At 32.6% G+C, this 20,190-nt stretch overlaps 1 protein-coding gene across 1 annotated transcript; it reads left to right on the top strand.

Moving 5' to 3' along the window:
* Positions 1–477: 477 nt before the first annotated feature.
* LOC134686755 (steroid 17-alpha-hydroxylase/17,20 lyase-like) lies at positions 478–18,988 on the top strand. The gene is made up of 11 exons (XM_063546488.1): positions 478–704; positions 3,453–3,601; positions 4,768–4,845; positions 6,257–6,355; positions 7,124–7,217; positions 9,950–10,105; positions 11,793–12,004; positions 12,624–12,752; positions 15,238–15,342; positions 18,088–18,222; positions 18,572–18,988. Exons 2-11 carry the CDS (start codon positions 3,454–3,456, stop codon positions 18,922–18,924), a joined length of 1,509 nt encoding a protein of 502 aa, XP_063402558.1. The 5' UTR covers positions 478–704; position 3,453; the 3' UTR covers positions 18,925–18,988.
* The last annotated feature ends 1,202 nt before the right edge of the window (positions 18,989–20,190 follow it).

The following is a 20,190-nucleotide window of genomic DNA, read 5'->3' as shown; positions in this document are numbered from 1 at the left end:
ACGTTTCCTTGCATTTTCAGTATATGTTCAATTGAGACAATAATTTATATTTTGCCTGCTACTACGTGTAAATAATGAATCATGTGAATATAACACTTGAATTTACCTTCAATTACCTGCTAGCACCCTGGAATACTTTGCCATTTTAAACTGACCACTTTAGGAAAGAGACAAGAGTGTTGAACGTTACAGAATTATGAAAACGTCTGGTTGGAAGAGTTAAAAAAAATTAGGTTGTCCATTTTAGAGGATAATTGCTCAGGGCAGAGCTATCATTTAGTACACACATTACTTCCGAAACAAATCTATGTGTTATGTTTTCTGTTATCAATACCGATTTAAAAAATGAACAAACTTGAATAGACTAACTGTAAAACAATTTATTGCAGCTATCTACTTTAAACCTAAGTCCTAATTTATAACCCTAGTCAGTCTTAAAATAGATGGCACACAGATATTACACATGTTATATGTATACTGCATAAATCAATTGACGTTTCTTCAGATTATCTCGAGAGTGATGGTTTAGTAACTGTAAATTACACAATACACATGCAATGCAGTACTTGGTCGTTTTGAGTCATGAAATATCAGATGAAATTTAACTTATAAAATATCATCTTCATTCAATTATACAGAATTAACCTTCCTGCAGTTTCAAATAGATATATCCATAAAATCATCGAGTCGTGAGGAACAAATAGGTAAGTGTATATAATTTTGATAAAGATCGTACCTTTACATATATTGCATAGAAAATTGTACCTTATTTACCAATAATCGCTATAAACCACCATTTCTACATTTTTTTATCACGTTGTCGTCGTCGTCGTCGTCCGAAGACATTTGGTTTTCGCACTATTACTTTAGTATAAGTTAATAGAAATCTATGAAATTTTGACACAAGGTTTATGACCATAAAATGAAGGTTAAGTTGATTTCGGGAGTTTTGGTCCAAACGAATTTGGGGCCAACAGGGGCCAAAATTAAATTTTGTTTGATTTCATCAAAAATTGAACTATTGGGTTCTCTGATAAACCGAATCTAACCGTGTATTTAGATTCTTAAATTTTGGTCCCGTTTTCAAATTGGTCTACATTAAGGTCCAAAGACTCCAAAATTAAACTTAGTTTGATTTTAACAAAAATTGAATTCTTGGGGTTCTTTGATATGCTGAATCTAAACATGTACTTAGTTTTTTTTTTATTATGGGCCCAGTTTTCAAGTTGGTCCAAATCGAGGTCCAAAATTAAACTTTGTTTGATTTCTTCAACAAAAATTCAAAATATTGGGTTCTTCAATATGCTGAATCTAACCATGTATTTAGATTTTTAATATTTAGGACCGGTTATCAAATTGGTTCACATTGAGGTCTTGAGGGTCCAAAATTGAACTTTTGATTTGATTTAATCAAAAATTGAATTTTTGGGGTTCTTTGATAGGATGAATCTAACTATGTATTTGATTTTGGATATTGGAATACCACAAAGGTATAGTAAGAATTGTCTTTGGGAGTTATGGCTCAAATGGAATAAGGTGCAAAAAATGGGGGAAAAGGGTTTCCAGGTTAATGAACAATTACTTAAGTACAAAACATAATTTAAAAGCAGTGTAAGGTTGGTAATTGAATAAGAGAAAGGGGATGGTGATAACAATTGGTGGGGTTTAATTTTTCTTATATCAGATTTCAGAAATAATAAGGAAATTTCTTCAAATATCAAAGGATTAATATTCATCAGCATACTGAATTGCTCAAAAGCAAAAAAAAACATTTTAAGTTCATAAGACCACATTCATTCTGTGTCAGAAACCTATGCTGTGTCAACTATTTAATCCCACTTCAAACGTTCAGAGTTCGACCTCTGCGGACGGATAAGGCTGCGCCCTGCATTTGATTTTGCCATTTGATCGTAGACTTTGCGTTTTGAATGTTCCTCGGATGTCAGTATTTTTGTGATTTTAGTTTGTTTTTATATATTTGGTAGCTACCAGACATACATTATGACAGTTTTAACTTCTAAATTCAGATATGTTAAAGACACGGGTTTATTTCGAATTATTAATAAATCAGTACAAATTGCCAATTTTCACAGACCTGTTAATAAAAAATGAATACATATGACCTATAAGCATGTACATGACTAACACCTAAATAAAATTGCAATCCCTTGATAAAGAAAAAAAACCGATCCATTTCAACAGCACGTTGTCTTAATATTTAAAGGTGCACCTGAGATCACCCCCAGTTTTTGGTAGGGTTTGGTTTTCTAAGTCTTTAGTTTTCTATGTTGTGTCTTGTGTACTTTTATTTGACTGTTTTTTTTTAGATTTTTTTAATTTCTAGCCATGGCGTTATTTGATTAGTTTCGATCTTTGAGTTTAACTGTCCTTTTTTAAAGCATATTTATTTTAATATCAATCCTGTGATGAGTTTATTAAAGGACTGTTGCGTCAACTCAGTATTGACTGGTATATGAAGCTTAAATACTTGTTTGTAATAAGTAATTTGTTAAAAATGTATATTTTTTTGTATATATCATAAGACATATTTAAGTGAATATGGGTCTATAATGTGATTCAATTTAGACAAGGTAAAAGATAACAACAACAGACAAACCCCATAATAATATAAAACAATTGATTTATTATCTCAGAGAAGGTAAATTTAAGGCATCAATAAAAGTGTATCCCTCGCTGTCTTCTACATATTCAGTGGGCGACGAGACATACAAGGTTGACATTTAACTTGAACAGTAAATAATCAATTTCTTTGAAGAGATACACATACTTTCATGATTAACAATTTGGTGTCCGCCTAACCAAGGAGACTCATATCGAACATTCCTTGCTGATGAATACGTTGGTTATTGCAAATATTTTGAGTTACAGTCCATACTCCGTCACTCTTAGAATGGGTGAAGGTCAATATAAAGATGCCAGATAAAGACAACAGTAGTACACCTCTGTTCAAAAGTCATAAATCAATTGAGAAAAACACAAATTCCGGTTACAAACTAAAACCGAGGGAAACACATCAACTGTAAGAAAATGAGGTATACTTCTCAACGAGACAAATACTCAAAAGGATTTGATTTACATCATTTTACATGTTTTATTAGTTTGCTTATTAAGAAGTATTATAGAAGAACAGAAAACCCCAGAAAACCAGTAAATAATATTCAAAAAGGGACAAAACAATGAACCTACAAAAAGTTGAATGAAATCTTAAAAAAACAGATGAAGAATGTGCAAAATAAATTCCACAAGTATTATGTGTTGCTTAGTCTTTAGTTTTCTATTTTGTGTCTTCTGTACTTCTATTTGTCTGTTTGTCTTTTTCTTTTTAACCATTGGTTTGTCAGTTTATCTATGAGGTTGACTGTCCCTCTGGTATCGTTCGTCCCTTTTTGCTCATTATCATTATTTCTGTTTTGCGATTTTTATATTTTCAGAATGTTGTATTCAGTTTTATCAACTTTAAATGTCCAAACAGTTCTAATTGGATTACTAGTTTTACTTGTTGTATACAAACTCAGACAAAGATTGAAATATAATATGCCTCCAGGACCATTTTGCTGGCCTCTGATTGGAAGTTATGAAGGTAATATCATTTTGTTTGCCTCTGACTGGAAGTTATGAAGGTAGTATCATCTTGCTGGCCTTTGATTGGGAGTGATGAAAGTAATATCATCTTGCTGGCCTCTGACTGAGAGTAATGAACATGATGAAGGTAATATCATCATGATGGCCTCTGATTTGAAGTTATGAAGGTAACTCACATTGCTGGCCTCTGACTGGAAGTTATGAAGGTAATATCATCTTGCTTACCTCTGATTGGAGGTTATGAAGGTCACATCATCTTGCTAACCTCTGACTGGAAGTTATGAAGTTAATATCATCTTGCTGGTCTCTGATGGGAAGTAATGAAGGTAATATCATCTTGCTTGCCTCTGATTGGAAGTTATGAAGGTAATATCATCTTCCTTGTCTCTGATTGGAAGTTATGAAGGTAATATCACCTTGCTAGCCTCTGACTGGAAGTTATGAAGGTAATATCATCTTGCTGGCCTCTGACTGGAAGTTATCAAGGTAATATCATCTTGCTAGCCTCTGACTGGAAGTTATGAAGGTAGTATCATCTTCCTTGTCTCTGACTGGAAGTTATGAAGGTAATATCACCTTGCTAGCCTCTGACTGGAAGTTATGAAGGTAATATCATCTTGCTGGCCTCTGACTGGAAGTTATGAAGGTAATATCATTTTGTTTGCCTCTGACTGGAAGTTATGAAGGTAGTATCATCTTGCTGGCCTTTGATTGGGAGTGATGAAGGTAATATCATCTTGCTGGCCTCTGATTGGAAGTAATGAATGGTATATCATCTTTCTAGCCTCTGACTTGAAGTTATGAGGTAATATCATCTTGCTGGCCTCTGATTGGAAGTTATGAAGGTAATGCTTTCGCCTCATAACCATAAGTTAAAAGCAGAGTTCTTTTGGATTATATTATCGTCTCGTGTTGATACGGATATAATTTGAAGAAAAAAACATATGAATGAATGAATCTTTATTGCATTGGCAAAACCATTGCTTTAATATAATACAAGGTATATACATATATGACAAATATGACAAAATACAGAGAACAATTAAATATATTAAGTAATGCAGATAATATGATATTCTCTATTAATCAGAAGATGTGTCTCTAACTAAATCTTTGCTCAAGCATTTGTTTAGAAATTAATTGTACCATTTTGATTAATTCCAGCTGCCCAAGCTACATTTCTGCATGAAGTATTTGAAAAATATACAAAGAAATATGGACCAGTCTTCACTGTTAGTCTAGGTACGTAAATTATAATATATTGACATTTAAGAAATATCACGAACGTATATGTAGAATGTAAGGCTGAAGTCACTGTCATTTGTGAAGCACCTGTTCAGATAGAACAATTGGAATTCGTATAAAATATGGTGATTTGATATTACCGACATAAAACTATTATCCACATAGCCCAAAACACATGGATAAAAGCAAAAGTATATCACCATAAGGTCTTCATCAATGATGAATAGCCATACCATAAATCCAGCTATATGACACCACTATGACAAACTATATATGAGACCATTAACACAAATTGACAAAAGGCATGTTTTTTACAAGCATAATAACAGAAATACGATGTGACAAACACAATCAATGACAACCACTAAATGATAGTCTCCTTTCTATGAAATTATAGCATATGGTAGGATTAACTATATTTGTGAGCGTCCAGCTCTCGCTTTGGACAGTGATTTAACTTTTAATGCATACTTTATTTAGTGTATCTCTATATCGCTAACAAGTCTGAATTGGTTTGAAATCAATATATAACTCGGTATCACTGTATTCTAAACCATACCTAACATACTTAACCATACTTTAATCTATATATATTGTTAACGTTTTAAACATTGAAACTCGGTTGGAAAATAGTCTCTTTGCCACTCATACCACATCTTAATAATATTAACAGTGCGAATGTGCACTTTACCTTTGCTCGACTTTTGTTCTCGACAAGTACTCAACCATTTTATAAGTGTCTGAACTATTCTCGTTCACGATTCAACCATTATCGACCAAGCCTAAACCATGCTCGAAAAGTCTGAATCATACTCACCCTAATATTAACCATACACAACCAAGTAATTGCCCGATAGTTCTCTGTCATGTATCTCTCAACATTTTTGAAAACTTGCCTACTTTTGCAGACCTCCATTCTTCTAAATACGAGTGTTATAGTCTCTTACTAAGTATTGATGTCATTCCGATTTTTCCAGTTTTACCTATGTTTTAGGTATGTCAATAATTGTTTGATATATCTGTGTTGGTTGTTTACCTGTTTTACTTTGTTCCCAATAAGCATTGTAAATCTGGCAATCACGACAGACGTCTCTCTGTACAACTCGCGTAAATGCTCTGCTTTTTTTTCCCGTTGCATAATGTGTCACGACGAACTTGTAATGAAAGAGGGACGAAAGATACCAGAGGGACAGTCAAATCATAAATCGAAATAAACTGACAAAGCAATGGCTAAAAATGAAAAGGACATACAGACAAACAATGGTACACATGGCACCACACAGAAAACTAAAAAATAAACTACACGAACCCCACAAAAAACTAAGGGTGATCTCAGGTGCTCCGGAAGGGTAGGTAGATCCACATGTGGCAGCACACATTTATGTACAGAACCTTGATTTATTTACAGGACCTTATCAGATGGTTGTTTTAAACGATATCAACAGCGTCACAGAAGCATTGGTCAAAAGAAAAGCTGATTTTGCCAACAGACCATTTTTTCATTCAGGTATGAGAATACTTGATACTGATATATGCATTTACTTTTTTATTTACGATGTCATTCAGTTAAAAGAAGCATAATTGTGTGAAACATTAAAATATTATTTATAATTCAAAGATGTTTTCTGCTACCGTTTTAGTCAATCTTTGTGTATGTATATCAAACTTTATGGATTTGAAAAATATTTATCATCTTTTCATAACACGAAGTTGCAGAGAAATGATTAATAGTAAATGTGAACACTGAATAATTTATTTATTTCACAAAAGTAATACAAAAACCTAAAAGCTATTTAATTTTCCAATGATAGTTTATGCTACAATATCCCTCAAAAAGCTAAATTAGAATAACAATCGCTAATCGGAAATGGCTTAATGTGGATACATTATTTTTCGTGGGATGTCAGTTTTAATGATTTTCGTGGATAAAGGTGAACCAAGAATTCAAACGTTCAATTAAATACAAATTTTCTATAGGCTTGTTTGCAGACTTGGCAAAACCACGAAATTAAATGATAACGAAAATTCCATGTTTACTGAAGCAACAAAAATTCATAACCATGAAAATAAATGAATCCACATAATTAATGTGTAAGATAAGAATTGACAAGCGAGTTACGCATTTTTTTTAAACGTTAGTATTTTACAGTTTCATTTTTTTTATAAATTTAAAGTAATAATTTTTCACTTTGTCGGAATCAATTAAAGATGCAACTATATAATGTATCGTGAAATAAATATTCATTTTGTATAAATCAAACATTTTACATTGAAGTTGATCGGTTCACCGAGGGAGGTAAAAATATTGCTTTTGCGAATTATACACCAACATGGAAACTGCACAGAAAAATTGCGGGAAAGGCATTAAGGTATAAGTTTGATTTATTCTTCTTTGTCAACTTCTAGTAGTTGTTTTATGTTCCCTGTCTTAAAGATAGTATCTTAATAATAGTTAAACGTAAAATGAATTGGTTCACGGAATAAGCACTTTTTCATAACCTTTATATGTATAAAAAAAATTTTTTTTATGAAATTTGGAAGAGCAAATTCTTTCATATACAAATAGACCGCAATGGAAGAAATGTGTATAATTAAGTCCAACATTCTGGTATGAAAGTGGCAGTAAAGGGATTTCAAATTCATAAGTAGAAGATAAACTGATAAGAACAGAAAAAAGGAATGAAGAAAGAAAAAACAACAGTCTACTAAAGACTAAACAACAAGAACCCCATCAAAACCCTTGATGATCTAGGAGCTTTCTGGGGGTAAGGTTCCAATTTGACTTGCAAAAATAGCAGTTTTTACAGGATAGTTATGACATTTTATCCGTCTTCTTATCGTCTAAATTAAAAATCAGCAGGTTTAATTTATTTTCATTGAAAGCACCTGTGCATTGTTTTTCACGTGGTAAAATCCATAGTTTAGTGTCCATTGTCAAGACCATTTTGTGATTATGATTTATGATCATAGAATTGTTGTATTATGTTTTTATTTGTCTTTCTAAATCTATGTACTTTTATGAATCACAGAGAGTAAGGTTCAAAATCCCTCTAAACTTCAAGCGTTTCAAACAGCAAACATATGGGTATAAGGACAAGCTCAGAAATTATCTGCATTAGTTGTGTTGACTCTTTATGTTCAACACACTAGACTAAGTCATATACAGCATTCTGAATAATTCTATGCATCTCGAACAGCTGTTGCCGTTATTTACCATAAAATAGACACGGAAACCGGTCTGTTCGTGATTAATTCATGCTGTCCCACCCACATACTCTCTAATTGCCAATTGTTTTTCTTTATATACTTGTATATTACCAATCTTATTTCAACTGATCGGGCGGAGCTTATGTTTTAATTTGCATAAGGACAGTCCGTTTGAAGATGTGTGTGATAAGGATGATTGCTGTTACAACTATTATTGAATTATAATCACTAATCAGTGTCACAAAACGCATATACAAAAGAATTGAGTGAATGATATGGGACGAATAACTGGACACTTCATTGCAGAGCTTAATATCCCAAAACTCCTGTCTACAGACGGACTGGTCTTAAATGAACGAAATTCTTAAACTCAGTCCAGTCAAGTGAAATAATTCCAGTAATACGTCTAATTATCAATAACAAAGGAAACTATTTATATCGGCGTATAAGGTCATGGTAAAAAAAAATAACCGTGCATAAAAATAATAGATATATGAAACGCTTGAATCATTGATATACACGGAAGTCTCAGTTGTTCATTTGCAAACATTTGGAAAGCCTAAGAATATACAATACAAAAGGTGAGGATGAATTAACAGACAATCTAAAGCTGACATACTTTTTAACATATTTAGCATAATCAAGATATAGAAAAACAAATGTGATCATACATTTAGAGTGACGGGGAAGAATATTTATTTATAGTGCAACCTGATATTACATTTTAACATACATTAATACAAAGTCAATCAGCCAGCCTTCAAAGGCTTACGAAGCACTGTCAATTAATATCTTTATATTGAAATATGAGTTTGAATAACTCATCAAAATTTTGTCAAAAACTCACTGAGCTGCCCGAACTTCCCTGCGGGAGAAACGTTATTCTTTTGTCATTCTAAATCCCATTGGTCCGAGTACTAAACGAAACAAGATTTCGATCAGGTATTTGTGGTAGTACATTCTTTTTTTTAACGAAAATATTTACGGATAATAATAAAATACTGAATAGTCGATCTACCCTATCTATAATTTTGAAAATTTGTACTTGTAATCCTCAACAGAAAATAAAAGTGCCAATATTTGTTTTCTTGCTTAACAATGTGGTTGTAATTTGATTTTTTACAAGGCGTTGGATATGTCAACGAACCGGTTTAACGAATCAACATTATGTAAACAAACAATTATATTGACGTGAACATTAGTATTCTAAATTATTCATACCCGTATAAGGCAGTTTATCTTACCTCCTATACATTTCTAGGAATATGATTGGTTAAAAACGACCTCGTGGAGACCATGTATATTCAATATTAGGTTAGTTGGGAGCCGGGGCTTATATCAATACACGGTTGGTAGTGGATTAACGACTTAGGCACTGTTTGATGATTTAGAAGTATTAAAAGTTCTGTTTAATATTGTTATACCAAGTTTGTTGATAATAGATATTTATCATTTACATTAGTTTTTTAGTGCAGACCAATTGAAGAAGGTTCTTAAAATTAAAAACTTGAACACTTTTATACAGAAATAAGAAGATGTGTTATGATAGCAAATAAGACAACTTTAGTCTTAATTCAACAAATAAAGATAGTCGGTAAGATAAATTCGTTACATAGTGTGCTAGTGATTTAATATGATATATACAGGGTAAGTAAATTCAGTAAATTTACTGACCCTGTATATATCATATTAGGTCACTAGCACACTATGTAACTAATAATATCCGTCATGCTATATATTAAGTAAGATAACTACAAAACAAAACTACATTTGCAAATATGTTGTACCCGACTCGCTTCAAAACACGTGAAAACATTACAAGTATTACAGCTGATAATTGAAAAGGGAACTGAAATGATTATCATTAAAATAAAATCAGAAACCTTTATTGTAGGCAATATATGATTGGAAATCATTTCGAAGCAGTTCTTCATGAGTCAATGAATAAATGCTTGCCCTTAATGGCAAAAGAAACCGGAGCATTTAATCCAGAAAATTACATAGATCTAATGGTGTTCAATATTCTTAATGCTGTGTGTTTTGGGAAAAGGTAAGCAATGAATGGATATGAGTGGAATTTTGTTAGCTTACACCGTCAGGTCAATACTATAATTGGAAAAGATAAATGCATGGACGTTTAAGCTCGCATTAAAAACATTTCTGTCAGTAATTGAAATAGACATAACAACGCTCACTGGACCCAAGCTTACAGTTATCTAAATGCAATTTGAAAAACAATTAAAATATAAAATTACATTATTTTGAATTTAAAAAACAACAACGAAAAATCTGCAAAACATTGTTTTCATCTTTGGAATCCGAACAATAAGCAATCAAGTAGATATTTTGCGTCAGATGTAAAAAGACAAGTGTAGGCTTCATGCGTCCTTCAGATTAAAATAAGATTTGAAAAAGGAAAATTTCAGGTGTTACATTTGAATATATATAATGGAGAAATAACATACAAGTACAAACAAAAGAAAGAAAACCCTAAAAAGGTACATACTTGATAAATACAAAGAAAAAAAGATGTAGTATGATTGCCAATAAGACAAGAGACCAAATTAATAACCATTGTTATAAGGCAAGTTAATTTTTGCTTTTACTCACAAATTATTTGAGTTTGAATTAAATTGTGATTCTAATTAAATCCACATTGTAGTGGTTATGTGCTGTCATCTGTTACGGAAGCTCCGTTTAGCAACAAAGAAATATAGATTCTTACATTGATACCAGTGGTTTATCGAATTTATCCAATCGAGTGAGGACTTTCAAATCTATAATCTAACTATCGAGATTGGATAAATCTGATAATCCACGAGTAAATATGTAAGAATCTGTTTCTCTAATGATTTAAAATACATTTTCTTTTTTTTGTTAAACGAAAATCCCCTTCGAGTGCCTTTCACATTGCACGAAGTTGTCAATTTCATTAACACCTGTTATCAAATTTTGATTCAGCCAGTTAGCTAAAAAGGTCATAACCCTTAAAAGCATCCAATGATCATTTGAGATCACCAGCAATCACACGTTGATTAATTTTTTTTATACAATGGGTTCGGAAAGGGATAAATTTCCATAGAATAAGAGAAAGAGTTTTATTGCATTGGTATAAGAACGTTTTACTGATAAAAAAAAATACACGCCCCTATCGGTTTACTCCGCTTTGTATTGATGTCATCTTATCATGTTTTCTATAGGTTTTTAATTCAAATATTTTAGGAGTAATAACTGCATACATATATTTACACAACTTTATAAAACCTGTTGTTGAACGCATTTTTTAATTTTTAGCGTATATGAGTTAGGCGGTCTTCATTAGGTAAAGATAGAGGCCAAGGATATCCAAGGGAAATTCGAACTCATAATTCGAAAATAAACTGGCAATGCAATTTCCAAAGGAAAAAGACAAACAGACAGAAAGCAAACAACAGTAAACAAATAACAATTTTTAACAGAAAAAAAAAGAGAAAAGAAACACGAACCCTACTAATTCAGTTCACCGCAGATTTAAAGAATCTTAACATTTTTATGTTGACGAAAACAGATCTATTTAAACCTGAAATGTGTATAATTGTAATTTGATGTAAGCCTTTATAATGCATATTATCTATTTTAGCCTTGTATGAAAGTTGCTGACTAAATTGTTACTTTAGCTAATTCATAAAAAACAAAATGATCTAGAAAAGTGTGAATTATCCAGTAAGGTTGTAGAACATCTTTTTTTCTTCTTTTAGTGTTGACCTAGATGATCCTGAATTTGTGACATTTATGAAAATTGACCATGAATTGTCAGAAATGACAGGGAAAGGTTTCGTTGAAGACATGTTCCCAATTATGTATAAAATATGGACAACAAACAAGTACAGAACGGTTACCAAATTGGCGGATGAACTTGTTTCTATAGTCACAAAGAAATTCAACGAACACTATAAAACATTTAACTCTGGTATGTCAACAAGCTTTGTATGTTTACACAAATGCCCTTTGCTTAAGATAAGTTGTTATGACTTTGGTGTTTTCATGAATATCAATTATATGGTAATTTTTATAAATTTACAGTTAGCAAAAGATTATGGACTTTCCGAATTGATTTTCCTCTAAGTTCAGTATTTTTGTGATTTTACTTTTTTTTATTCGAAATACTATTCCAGGCATAACCTTAGACGTATGTGGCACACTTTTTTGGAATTTTGGGTCATAAATGTTCTTCAACTTTGTACTTGTTTGGCTCTATTACTATTTTGATCTGAGCGTCACTGATAAGTCTTAGACGAAAAGCGCGACTGGCGTATTGATTTATAAGTCTGATACCTTTGATAACTATTTATGCATAATGTTTTATATGGATTCCCATTGAACTGTTCTTCACAGCTTTATCTTATATATGACTGTATGCGATGGAAGTTTATATTACTAGAACATAAATAAAGGTTAAAATTGTGCAACTAACAAATACATCGTTATTATTAGATTTTCTCTCAAAAGATCTGTAAAAATCTTGACTGCAAACAATTGTTACAATGTATTGTTTATTTAACAAGTAATATTCGCATTAATGATTTCAGACAAAATAAGAGATTTTACTGATTCCTTGTTACTAGCAAGAAAAGAAGCAGAACAAGAAGAGAAAGATGAAGTGTTGTCTCAGTTAACAAACACACATCTAAGACAAACGCTAATGGATATATTTAACGGTGAGTTCACAAATATGTGGCACATTAAGATTACATATGCTTTCATTTTTATTTATGGAATTGTCAGTTTATTTTCGATCTATGAGTTTGAATGTCTCTTTGTTACCTTACGCCCCTCTTTTGCAAAAGAACGAATATACTATGATAACCTTTAACATTAAATTCTTACATAAAAATCTTGCACTCACTTAGACCACACAAAAAGCAAAACAATAATGCTCTTATTGTTGTTGATCACCTAAATGTCACTACAGGGACCAAAAACTCACAATTCATTGCAAGATTAAGGCCGTGTTCACATTGACCTAAATTCGGTGTTGTGTTAGTGTAACTCACACGTAAACTAAACACAATTGCGTTCCCATTGATACAACTCAATGTTTACATGTAGTTTAAATCATGTTTTATCTACACACAGTCGATAGTCAATGTAGGCCTTGTGTGGGTTAAGTGTACACAAAACAAGGCATTTAGAACATTAGTTTTACCCTGTATACATTTAAGGAGGAAACCATTTTTTTTTAGTAAAATTGATATTTTTGAAAAAAATTAGTATAGTTCTTTACAGATATTGTTGTCTAAATTTTAAAGGTTTTTTTGGGGGTAAAATTAACGTACTTTATTAACCTCTGATCAAGACTCAAAGCAGCATCCTCAGGCAGCATCATTGCCGAACCCATAAGGCAGCAACCAATTGATTTTCGGGGGGGGGGGGGGCTTTTATAGTTGAGTATAAAACATAAAGGCAGGGGGTGGGGGTGGTGGGCTATGGATTTTGTTTTGAAAAAAAAAATTTGCAGTTTTTGGCCCTGAAATTTTTTTTGTTTGTTTCACCCTCAACACTATATATAATGCTAAAATTTATTACGACCAAAATTTGACCTGAAAAATATCTATAGCCCACGCCTCCCTCTCCCTCAAAGGGTCTTGACGAATCGACTTGGCGTACACAGAAATATTTGCCACTGGTCTTTACTCAAACAACGATTCACACATAAATTCATGACTTAAAAAGAGTGTGAGGTAAATGATATCTTTGTCTAGTATTTCAGATCCGTTAAATAACACTGAAAATAATTAAAAAAAAACAACGTTACCCTATTCCTTTACCAAATACTCCTTGGAGAAGAAATACCATTTGAAACAAGCAGAAAAGATACAAATGTAGTGATCCCTAATATATCAATCCTTTTTTTTTTCGGCTGTAAGAACGCTGCTACAGCTAACGTTTTCTAATGCGTAATCGAGACATCTCTAGTATATTCAAACTACTGCAAATTATAAAAATGGCTTTCATAAAGTAGCAACCATTTAACTTAAAAAAAGGGGGAGTTTTTATTTTAATCTGCGTCAGATTTTTATCCGCGCGTACGTTTTTATTCCGTTTTGGTTTTTTCGATGCTGGTGATCAACTACTTTTTTTTTCCAATATTTAACACTATAATGTATTGGGAAACTCTTGATTGAAATGTTTTTTTATCATCTGAATGACCAGATTTTTTTTTATCAAATTTGAGATCGGAATCTTTCCATCCCCCCTTTTGAAGTCAAATGGTCGTACCGTTACTGCTAGAAAAATTGTCCGAAAACTTTGAATTCAGTTCTACGTATAATGAACATTTAAATGACATATAGTTTACAAGTGTGAACAAATCTTATGTACAGGTGATTAAACAAGGTGTATAGATGTGAACAAATTTAATGTGAAACCAGTGTCCATTACGTTAAACTAATAGTAAACATGTTTACTGTACACGGCGTTTGGTGTGAACACGACCTAACAGATTAAGGAACCTAACATGTGTAACAGACAAAGAAACATATCAAATTTATTGAAAAAGAACTTCAATGTATGTTTGTACGTGATTCTTTCATTTGAAACAAATTGAAAAAACAAAAATACCTAACTCCAAGTAAAATTCATAAGGGAAAGTCCCTTATGAAATGGCAAAATCAAAAGCTCAATCACATCAAACGCATAAAAAACAACTGTCATATTTATCGCTTTTTATGAGACAGACATTTCATTATGTAGAAAATGGTGGATAGCACTTCTTATTTTCTTGTATTAATTGAGAAAAAATTAAACAATTATAACATGTATAAGTTTGACTTGATATGTTTTGGCCCCTAAAATTGCAAAAAAAAATGTTGTTTATCCCTCAAAATTTGTCTATTTCGCATTTAAAAATGAATAGAGGGATCGAATATTGTTACTTGAGTAAAAGATTTATTTTTTTTATCTAAAATGTCAATTTCACAACTACCTAAGATATAACATTTCACTTATGTATCATTTAAGAGGGACCCCGTCACTTGACAATTCTAGTTACAACCCATGCCAAACAATCGATTATAGGGGCATTAGTTGGAACAGGGAACTAGTTAATATGATGGAGTTATACACTTCGTTAACACTCAAGTCTGATCTAAAACAACATAAGAACAAACTGAATTCATCATTTACAAAGTGTTTTTTTTATAGCTGGCATTGGTACATCAAGAGTAACGTTATACTTTGCTGTACGATACATGGCTGGGTTACCAGATATCCAGCGTAAAGTTCAGGAAGAAATAGACAGAGTTGTTGGTGAGTATCATAGTGTTTGGCCCTGTCACTTTAAAAGCTTTTCATGTATTCTAGAGGACAACTGTTGTATTTCTTGTCAGAAACATATTTGGTATTATTTTTATCTCATATTGATTTCGTCAATCTCTTGGTATTCTCATTTTCTCAATAGATGCGAGTTTGATTTATAGATTATAAAACCTCATTGTATGAACTCTTTTTACCGTTTGTCTCTGAACGCTTAACAACAAACAATCGATCATTATCATTATTTCTCAACCCAAATGAGGTAAATTCAATAGAATTAGATGTTATGATACCAAACCTTTAAGAAGTATGTGCTGAAAAGGATATAATATTAAATAGATATAGGAAGATGTGGTGTGAGTGCAAATGAGACAACTCTCCATCCAAAAAAAAACAATTTATAGAAGTAAACCATTATAGGTCAATGTACGGCCTTCAACACGGCGTCTTGGCTCACACCGAATAAAAAGCTATACTAGATTTTAACAGTTTATAAAATTCCAAATATATCGTAACCAATGTTTGTAAAATAACAAAAGATTATATTAAGAGAACGTGAGCACTACAATCATAACCGTAATCCATATCGTTAATAAAAATTTAGCTACCAATCTCATTAGTAGAAAATAAAATGACAACGCTTTGACTAAAAAATACAAACACACAAAAAACAGTACATAAAACACAGCATAGAATTTATCTTCCAATCAACACGATTCCCACCTAAAACTGGAGGAGGATCTTATTTCTCTAAATGTTCTCCAATCAACACGATTCCCACCTAAAACTGGAGGAGGATCTTATTTCTCTAAATGTTCTCCAAGAAACACGATTCCCACCTAAAACTGGAGGAGGATCTTATTTCTCTTAATGTTCTCCAATCAACACGATTCCCACCTAAAACTGGAGGAGGATCTTATTTCTCTAAATGTTCTCCAAGAAACACGATTCCCACCTAAAACTGGAGGAGGATCTAATTTCTCTAAATGTTCTCCAAGAAACACGATTCCCACCTAAAACTGGAGGAGGATCTTATTTCTCTAAATGTTCTCCAAGAAACACGATTCCCACCTAAAACTGGAGGAGGATCTTATTTCTCTAAATGTTCTCCAAGCAACACGATTCCCACCTAAAACTGGAGGAGGATCTTATTTCTCTAAATGTTCTCCAAGAAACACGATTCCCACCTAAAACTGGAGAAGGATCTTATTTCTCTAAATGTTCTCCAATCAACACGATTCCCACCTAAAACTGGAGGAGGATCTTATTTCTCTAAATGTTCTCCAAGCAACACGATTCCCACCTAAAACTGGAGGAGGATCTTATTTCTCTAAATGTTCTCCAAGAAACACGATTCCCACCTAAAACTGGAGGAGGATCTTATTTCTCTAAATGTTCTCCAAGAAACACGATTCCCACCTAAAACTGTAGGAGGATCTTATTTCTCTAAATGTTCTCCAAGCAACACGATTCCCACCTAAAACTGGAGGAGGATCTTATTTCTCTAAATGTTCTCCAAGAAACACGATTCCCACCTAAAACTGGAGAAGGATCTTATTTCTCTAAATGTTCTCCAATCAACACGATTCCCACCTAAAACTGGAGGAGGATCTTATTTCTCTAAATGTTCTCCAAGCAACACGATTCCCACCTAAAACTGGAGGAGGATCTTATTTCTCTTAATGTTCTCCAAGAAACACGATTCCCACCTAAAACTGGAGGAGGATCTTATTTCTCTAAATGTTCTCCAAGCAACACGATTCCCACCTAAAACTGGAGGAGGATCTTATTTCTCTAAATGTTCTCCAAGCAACACGATTCCCACCTAAAACTTGAGGAGGATCTTATTTCTCTAAATGTTCTCCAAGAAACACGATTCCCACCTAAAACTGGAGGAGGATCTTATTTCTCTAAATGTTCTCCAAGAAACACGATTCCCACCTCAAACTAGAGGAGGATCTTATTTCTCTAAATGTTCTCCAAGAAACACGATTCCCACCTCAAACTGGAGGAGGATCTTATTTCTCTAAATGTTCTCCAAGAAACACGATTCCCACCTCAAACTGGAGGAGGATCTTATTTCTCTAAATGTTCTCCAAGAAACACGATTCCCACCTAAAACTGGAGGAGGATCTTATTTCTCTAAATGTTCTCCAAGAAACACGATTCCCACCTAAAACTGGAGGAAGATCTTATTTCTCTAAATGTTCTCCAAGAAACACGATTTCCACCTAAAACTGGAGGAGGATCTTATTTCTCTAAATGTTCGATTATCAAAGTCTTTCGATATAATAAGGAATAGAACAAAATAAAACGTGTCTTTTTTTAACATTTATCATGATATCTGAACTAAAGCACTAGCAATTGCCAGCTGCCAATATTTCATATATTGGAGTAAAACGTATAAACCCGCCACATTCTTTGTGTACCTGTCCAGAGTCAGGATCCTGTAGTTCAGTGATTGTCGTTGGTTTATGTCTGTCATGTTTGTTTCGTCAATTTGTAAATGTTTCAGATTATTCTAGTCGTGGCCTTTCATAGCAGACTATAGATGTATGGTTTTCACTTTGTCAAAGACCGTACGTTTGCTTATAATCTCTTACATCAACTTTATTTGAACTTTATTGGATAGTTGTTTTGTTAACAATCATACTTCATGTTCGTATTTTTGTATAATACATGTAGTCTACATTTTTCGTACAAATTTAAATGCATGCTTTTATGTCAACCTTTATTTAGGAAATGATAGACTACCGACGATTAAAGACAGAGAAAATCTCAGTTATACAGAAGCCACCTTACATGAAGCCATGAGACTTGGTACAGTTGTTCCCGTAGGTCTGCCTCATAGTACAATGTGTGATTCAAAAGTTGGTAAGTATTAAAATCAACTAGACTTCAACGTGGTCTCTTATCTTTTTTATTTAGATGGTCATTGCGCCTAACAGTACCTAAATATGTTAATTACTAAGACAAAAAAAGTCAAGTTATAATTGAATCATAATCAGAGGATATTAAGTCACAATGCTATAGCTTCAGATGAGTAAGTATCAGCGTTATTTTATAAGTTAGTTGGTTGAGTTTTTATTTTGAAAGAATGTTGTGATGTTTGAAATTTTCAGCTTAAATCTGAGATTTGTCTTTAAAAATTTATTGGAAACAAAATTTCATATCCATCTCAAAATAACTGCACATATTACTTGTAGTGGTTTATATTTTTTAGGAGGTTATGATGTTCCACAGGATACAGTCGTTATGATTAATCACTGGGCACTTCATCACGATCCTAACTATTGGAAAGACGTTGAGAAATTTGATCCGACACGCTACCTCGACGAAAATGGAAAGCTTGGTATGAAACCAGAAAGCTGGTTACCATTTTCTGCAGGGAGACGTGTATGTCTAGGAGAAGTGGTAGCTAAACCAGAACTTCATTTGATTTTTGCAACGATAATGCAAAGGTTCAAGATTACATTACCCGAAGGAACCAATCCGGAATTGAAATTAGGCGGATCTAGTAGTAATACACAACCTGCTCCGTTCAAAATCATTGTTGAAGACAGAATAAATACATGAAGATGAATCAATCTTAACTGATGATCAGAATCTATAATGATATAAACAATGAAAATATAATCATTTTGTTAAATAAATAAAAAAGATATAGATTTTTCTTATTAGAAGTGTTTGCAATCTATCTCTTTTCTACAGCTGACATATGAAATTCCACAAAAATGAATAACTATTGAATGAGAGTTCTGATTTATTAGCTCGCATCTAATAGTTATTCTTTTTTGTGATAGTTTCATATATCAGCTGTAGAAAAGTTTTATTGGTCACAAATAAAACAGTTCAAAACTATTCTAATATAAAGGACTAACTACGAAATTAGAAAAACAGAACTTTATAAAGAACATCTGAATACTTTTAAATCTCGATCTGTCTCTGAAATTCGTTCTATTTTTCAAAACATTTGACTTTAAAACCTTGTTTACAGTTCCACCATTACCCATTTTGTTCATCGTATTTAACCGTATGATTACTTAAGTGTTAACATCATACATTGAAAAATTATTACACCAGGGTTTTCGATATCACAAACTGGTCAACACATTTACTAAATTTTATCACCGGTATAAGGTGATAAGGAAATAATTCGTAAAGATAATTCAACATGCAGACATCTTATATGTTCAGGTATTTCACATCCAATCTTTTATGGTAATATTTTTTACAAAGCACAAAAATGTCAGTATTCATCTCAAAAGCTTACAAAACCTTTAAACAGACTTATTAAGAAGGGATGTAGTTACGATACTGTTGTCAGGTCATTAAAGATTGCATATTTTGGCTTTAATATTGATTCACTTATAGGGTCTTTGCATCGGAACTAAACACATTTATTTAAAAAAAACAGTTGTTCGCATGACACGGGTTATGTTCTTCTCATATATTTTATGACAGTATGATACTAAACCCCTAACGGGAGGGATTGTGCCTGATATTCATATGATGAAGACATAATCTTTCAATCAGTTTAATTGACGTCTGGAGCTGGCATGATAGTTAACTGCTAGTAGTCTGTTTTTATTTATGGATTATTGTCACTTTATTTATTTTCTTTTGTTACATCTTTTGACATCGGACTCGGACTTCTCTTGAACTGAATTTTAATGTGCGTATTGTTATTCGATTACTTTTCTACATTGGCTAGAGGTATAGGGAGAGGGTTGAGATCTCATAAACATGTTTAACCCCGCCGCAATTTTGCGCCTGTCCCAAGTCAGGAGCCTCTGGCCTTTGTTAGTCTTGTATGATTTTTAATTTCAGTTTCTTGTGTAT

Source organism: Mytilus trossulus, chromosome 10 (assembly GCF_036588685.1).
Source record: "Mytilus trossulus isolate FHL-02 chromosome 10, PNRI_Mtr1.1.1.hap1, whole genome shotgun sequence".
NCBI classification, from domain to species: Eukaryota; Metazoa; Mollusca; class Bivalvia; order Mytilida; family Mytilidae; genus Mytilus; species Mytilus trossulus.
This window is presented reverse-complemented; position numbering and strand designations above follow the sequence as displayed.